This window comes from Otolemur garnettii, unplaced genomic scaffold (genome assembly GCF_000181295.1).
Source record: "Otolemur garnettii isolate 467f Iridium unplaced genomic scaffold, OtoGar3 scaffold00001, whole genome shotgun sequence".
Taxonomy (NCBI): Eukaryota; Metazoa; Chordata; class Mammalia; order Primates; family Galagidae; genus Otolemur; species Otolemur garnettii.
Genome location: NW_003852396.1, coordinates 33,259,634 through 33,266,709, shown reverse-complemented (window position 1 = coordinate 33,266,709; position 7,076 = coordinate 33,259,634). Strand labels below are relative to the sequence as shown.

Below are 7,076 nucleotides of genomic sequence, written 5' to 3'. Positions count from 1 at the left end.
ACCCTGAGAGGAGCAGTGGGATCTGCGAAATGTGAATGATAGACAAAGGTAGAATGAGGAAGATGTGGTATCTCATTGGCTGGGGCAGATGAAAAGGAAGAAAGAGGATGTGGATAACTGAAAGCTTCCAGACAAGATGAACAAGAGGAAGGAAGCCATGCACTGAACTGAAACCCTCAGGAGGATGGGTATTAACTGACTCACTTTTGAATGAGTGCTAGCTTGCTCAGGGAGTCTTGACCTTTAGGTCCTGAGTCCTTCATAACAAGACTTGAGACCTTTACACCAATTTAGAGTGCTACACTTTGGAAAATAAAACATGGATTACTCTATTAGGCATTTCATTGCCATTAGACTTTGAATAAAATTTGTTCTGTATAGCTGGGTATTATGGTGGGTGCCTGTAGTCCCAGCTACTCAGGAGGCTGAGGCAAGAGAATCACTTAAGCCCAAGAGTTTGAGGTTGCTGTGAGCTGTGAAACTACAGCACTCTACCAAGGGCAACATAGTGAGACTCTGTCTCAAAAAAGAAAAAAAAAAAAAAACTTTGCCCTGTAAATTCATTTTTAATTTGGCTTTATATCTCCACAATAGAGATGAAAGACCAATGGTTATTGTAGTTGCAGGCTATCAATAACACTTTTCTCTATGAGATCTGTAAGTTTCCAACATGCCTCTAAACAGAGTAAACAGTGGTTTTTTATTCACTAATTATTGTCAGTCAACAGATAAGACCAATGTGCATTTTTTCTTAATACATAATATATGTACAAATTTATAGAGTACATGTGATATTTTATTTCATATATGCAAAAAGTATAATATTCATATCACTGAATCTAAGTGCACAGAGAGCTTAGAGATTTTGTTAACAGCAGAATTGAAATGTCACTGTATTAAAATATTTATCACCTTGAGCATTTACTATTTCTGTGTGTTGAGAACATTTCAGGTTCTCATTTCTATCTAGTGAGAAATGCATAATGCATTGCTAACTTTAGTCACCCTACTCTCCTGTCAGGCATTATAATTTATTCCTTTTACCTACCTGAATGTTTGTGCCCATTAAAAAACATTTTGTCCTCTCCCATTACACACATTTCTCAACCTCATTAATATTTTTCTCAGGATATTATAGTAATCATTTTACTCTCTACTTCTATAAATCAACATTAGTTAGCTCCTACATATGAATTAGAACACGTAATATTTGTCTAAGTATGGCTTATTTCACTTAGCATAATGACCTCTAATTCCATTCATGCTGCTTAAAATTACAAGATTAGACTCTTTTTTGTAGCTAAGTAGTATGCCATTTGTAAATAAATATGTTCCCTTTATTTTTACGCATTCATCCACTGATGAATTGATTCCATATCTTTGCTGTTGTAAATAGCATTGCAATAAACATAAGGGTGTTTGTAGCCCTTGATATAATGATTTATTTTTCACTGGATAAATATTCAGTAGTAAGATTGCTGAACCATATAGTATCTCTTGTTTAGTTTATTTGACAAATCTCCACATTGTTTTCCATAATAGCCATAGTAATTTGCATTCCCACCAACAATATGTAAGAGTTCCCTTTTCTCTGCATCCACACCAACATCCAATATTTTTTGCCTTTTTGATAATAGCCATTCTAACTGGGATAAAATGATATCTCCCCATGGGTTTGATTTGCATTTCCTTGATGATTAGTGATGTCATGAATATTCTTTCATATGCCTATTGGCCATTTGTATGGCCCTCTTTTGAGAAATGTCTATTCAGATACCTTACCTAGGGTCTAGGCATGGATTTTATGATTAAGATCTCAAAAATGTAGGAAACAAAAACAAAAGTAGACAAATGGGACTATAATAAACTTAAAAGTTTCTGCATAGAAGAGAAAACAACCAACAGATTTAAGAGACAACCTATTGAATGGGAGAAAACATTTGCAAAACTATTAATCTGACAAGGGATTTATAACCAGAATATATAGGGAGCTTGAATAACTCAACAGCGAAAAACAAAAGCAACAAAAAAATAAAGGAATGTGCACGTTCCAATAATCAGTGTCTTTTTCTTGTTTTTGTCCTAACCTAATATTCTGTATTATCCCAGCTCTTGGTGTCAAGGGGTCAAGGATAATGATAATGGAGTGCTAGAGAATACCTCAGGAAGGTATATCTAGAACTAGATGTTGCCATTCCAAGATAATTTAATTAAAAAGAAATTCATTATGAACACATGCATATTTAGGTCTGGATGACCAAAGTTTTTTTTTTTTTTTAAATATATGAATGAATAGCTAATCCTTGTTCACAGCCAATAAAAACTGCTTAAACAAAATAATGTTGTGATAAACAATTTATTCTTAGAATAATAATCTAAGTGCACAAGAGCTTAGAGATTTTGTTAACAGCAGAATTGAAATCCAGTAGGGGTTTTCACTTTCTACCACTGAAGGCAAGTTTATGTCATTAGGCCTATGCTTCCTTGCAATGGTATCATCTGCTATTTTCCACTTTGCTATTTACCTATCAACCTCATTATTCCATTGTTTATCTTTGTAGCATACCAAGAGTTTGTCTTCTTCTGCTTCAGAGCTTTGAATTCTCTACTTTAAAAGTTCTTTCTCAATATCTTCCTTGACATTCTAGCTCCAGTTCAAATACTATGTCTTTACAGAAATTATTCTGGATATCATCATACTCCACTCTTATCAAGTCCATATATTGTTTTATTAGTAAATAATATCATATTAAATTATTTTGTTTATTAGTTTACTTGTTCTGATTACAAACCTTTAGAGAAAGATTTTATTTCCTGATTCTTTTAGCTTAAGTCCCCAAAACTCAGCCCAATTATAACAGTTATTACACAGATAGTTGTTAAATGAAAGTTTGAAAAAACATGGGAATGAATACTTAAACACACATAGGACAGCTTTTTTAAAGAAATAGCTTTATAGTTGAGCATCTAGGCAATGTCAAAGGCAATGACATGCAGAAAATGGAAAGGTAAGACAACTATGAAGACAGAGCATTTAGAAAGTATTATTTCAAAAGCATAAGAGAAAAAAAGTGGTTACAAATGACTTTTGGATCACTTTCCAGGTTTTTGAAAAACTGGGGAAGTTGTTTAAAGACATGAATGATCACACATATCCCTTAATCTGAGGAAGAGCAATTAAAAGTTATTTCATTCTGGCTCGGCGCCTATAGCTCAACCGGCTAGGGCGCCAGCCACATACACCTAAGGTGGCGGGTTCGAATCCCCAGCCCGGACCCACCAAACAACAATGATGGCTGCAACCAAAAAAAAAATAGCCGGGCATTGTGGCGGGCGCCTGTGGTCCCAGCTACTTGGGAGGCGGAGGCAGGAGACTCGCTTGAGCACAGGAGTTGGAGGTTGCTGTGAGCTGTGATGCCACGGCACTCTGCCCAGGGGGAAAGCTTGAGGCTCTGTCTCAAAAAAAAAAATCTGTCCCACCCAACTTTAGGTTGAGAGAAATTATTATGACTATCATCAGAAAACCAATACTGATATCTTGATAAGTCTCACCTTCTGCCTTTTTAACCATCTTCATTAATGAACAGATATAGTCTTTATATGAGATCATGAAGACTAAAAGGATTTCACCTATATTAAAGTTTCAGTCAACCTAATTGATTAGGGAATAAGCAAAATTTAAGCTAACTCCCTTTTAGTAAAATACACAGGGGACTTCTTAACCTACTTTTTTGATATGATCATCAGTTTTGAATTTAAGGACAACTAATCAAGCCGGACTTCCAAAACTTCAAGTACCATTATCCAACAAGGTGTAATATTATGGAAAACTTTCAGAGACATTCAGTAAATACCTACATAAAGAAGTGTGAACTTTTCTTGACATATTAAGAGTGTGCCATGTCAGAAACAGCACTGAGTGAGAGGAAAATGTGTCTACAGTACAGTAGTGTCCCAGCTATAATCATGTGTAGACTATTACTCTATGAACCTAGTCCCTGATTCCTTGGAGTTCTTTTGTTACACAAGCACACAAGAAGAAAGAAAGAAGTGCTTTCTAGTGTTATATCTTGAAATAAAACTGTCTAAAAAATGACCTAGCATTAATCAAGATAATTAATTCAAATGTATTACTTATCAAGGAATTTTTCACCATTGTCTTCACTGAGCATATAAGTGCTACAAAACCCTGGGTCCCTAGCTAGCGCATAATCTGATCCAGTGAGAAATGCTCATCATCTGGTACCTAGATGCATACACAGACAAGAAGATAAATACCTTGTCTCAGATAAAATATATAAGCTTTATTTCAAACAGATATAGGTAAGTAGATACTGAGGTAGGAGTTTAGCCTTATACTATATTACAGTAGTTCCCAACCTTCCTAATGCTGCAGCCCTTTAATACAGATCCTGTGAGTCATGACCCACAGGTTGAGAACTGCTGCTATATTATCTAACATTAATATATACTTGCACTGCAACTGTTGCTTTATGGGAATTACTTTTCCCCAGATTATTGTCAATTGGAGAGAACATGGCCTAAATTTACAGAGAGTGTATTCGAAGATCAGTATAGCATTTCTCACATGGAAATCACTCCTACTAAATGAGACTTACACTTCTTCCACCAGAGATTCTAGACTCATGCCTAAAAAGAATCTCACAAAACCTGAATTTTAAGAAGTTGGAATAATTGAATTGAAACAGGACAAAGACTCTTAAAAATGTAAGCAGCAGAGTCCTCTTGGGGGCCCCTTCCCCACACTATCTCCATGCAAACGTCTGTCTGAACCCTTCCCTCTCTAAACCACACCCCTGTGTTGACCATCCTTGCCTTGACCAATAGGCTTGACAAAGTGACCTTGACCAATAGCCTCAGAGCACCATGTGAGGCAAGGGGCCAGGGGGCCAAGGATAGAGAAATAAAAGGAAGCACCTTCTAGCAGTTGCACATACTTGCTTCTGCAACATCTGAGATTATCAACAAGCTCCAAATCTAGACACCATGGTTCATTTTACAGCTGAAGAGAAGGCTATTATCACAAGCCTGTGGGGTAAAGTGAATGTAGAAGAGGATGGAGGAGAAGCTCTGGGAAGGTATGCTCTGGGGTGGTGGGCAAGACAAGGGAGGGAAGGAATGAACCTATGCCTAGAAGAAATACATAATACTTCTTGGGTCTACTGACAACTTCTGAGCTTCTAGTTGCTGTTGTTGTATCTCATAGACTCCTGGTTGTCTACCCATGGACCCAGAGGTTCTTTGACACCTTTGGAAATCTGTCCTCTGCTTCTGCCATCATGGGCAACCCGAAGGTCAAGGCCCATGGCAAGAAGGTTCTGAGTTCCTTGGGAGAAGCTATAAAGAACATGGATGATCTCAAGGGTACGTTTTCCCATCTGAGTGAGCTGCACTGTGACAGGCTGCATGTGGATCCTGAAAACTTCAGGGTAAGTCCAAGAGATGTGAAAGCCTTTTGCCTTTAATCCTGGGGCCACTTAGATAACTGAGCATTGATCTGAGTATAACTGGGGCTACCTGCAGAGTGTGAAATATTTAGAGATATTGGAGTTTGGTGTAAAGAAATGCCAGAGAATAAACCAAGTTGAGACCAAGTGTTAATGTTCCAGAGCAGCAGTTCTCAACCTGCGGGTTGTGACCCATAGGAACTATATTAAAGGGCCATGGCATTAGAAAGGTTGAGAACAACTGTTCTAGAGCCTAAGGAGGGGTTTTAGAAGTCTGCAGGGTTTGTCTCTATTCTATTGACTTTGAGAAAATGTTGAACAGAGATGAATGAAATGACTTTTGTAAATTAGACTCCTTTAAAGAGAACTTTGTCTTTCCCTTTTCTCTATTTTACATTTTTTTTTAACAAAACATTGTTTGAGGCAGAGAAAAATATGGTCATGGAAAAGATACATGTAGGCAAGCACATGCTGGCATGATAAAAGGGAGAAAACTAGGGGATGAAATACATGTTGCTAAGGCTAGTTCTATATTGGCTAGATACTTACATAAAATCCTGCTAAAGCCTTCTTTCAAAGGCTTATTACATCCTCTAATTCCAGGAAGGGGAAGAAGTGTCTGTGAGGAAGAACAACAACTAGAACAATGGGTTTAGAAAGAGAGCTGTGTGTTTTTAAAAAAATATTTATCAACACACAAAATGTGGGGCTGTTGGTTGTAAGAAAATGGAAAGACTCATGGCCAGTGGTCAGTCTGCCAGGGGAAAAATCTTCTTGTGTTGAATGGCTAAGCAAAACCTCAGGCGTTGTGAGAAGTTAACACAGGTCCTGAGTACAAGTTGGGTTTAAAGATACATAAAGTCTACCCTGGACCTCTCTGCTCACTTTGTTCTCATCTCTGTTGTCTCTTACCACCTACACAGCTCCTGGGAAATGTGCTGGTGATTGTCTTGGCAAAGCATTTTGGCAAGGAATTCACCCCACAGATACAGGCTGCCTGCCAGAAGATGGTGGCTGGTGTGGCCACTGCCCTGGCCCACAAGTACCACTGACCCCCATGCTCATGCTACAGGGATTTCAAGGAGAACCATCATTCTTCAAGTTATAATAAAATAATAAAACTGTTATGAAGTTGCACATTTTTAGTCTTTGGTTCTTTTCCTGTGTTCTCTTAAACATATATATGAGCCCCAGGGGCTTTTATGTTGAGGGTGTGTGTGTGTGTGTTTGTGTGGTGTGCCCGATATCCATCTAGTTTTGCACGACATGTGCATTTTTATGAGAAAAATGAAAGAACAAGGCAATAAAGAAACACATACACAGGAGTTCTGCAAGGGGTAGTAAAAGTTATGGGAGAGTTCTGGTGGAAATGAGGACTCTATGGAACAGGACTCCTTAGAAACAGATGGGTGGGAGAAAACAGGTGACTTCAGGGAAAACCTCAGGGGCTTGGATATAGGCAAAGTAGCCAGGGACTTAGTGGAGCAAAGGCATTCTAGACCTTAAAAAGGTAAGGTTCAGGCAGGAATTATGTTTTAGTTCTATTTAGTGTGACACAATTTCTAAGGGCAATTGTTTTTTCACAGCCTTTGTGAGGCTAGATTGGGA

General features: G+C 37.8%; 1 protein-coding gene across 1 annotated transcript; it reads left to right on the top strand.

Moving 5' to 3' along the window:
• Positions 1-4,960: 4,960 nt before the first annotated feature.
• Positions 4,961-6,540, top strand: HBG (hemoglobin subunit gamma). The gene is made up of 3 exons (XM_003780987.2): positions 4,961-5,099; positions 5,228-5,450; positions 6,392-6,540. Exons 1-3 carry the CDS (start codon positions 5,008-5,010, stop codon positions 6,518-6,520), a joined length of 444 nt encoding a protein of 147 aa, XP_003781035.1. The 5' UTR covers positions 4,961-5,007; the 3' UTR covers positions 6,521-6,540.
• The last annotated feature ends 536 nt before the right edge of the window (positions 6,541-7,076 follow it).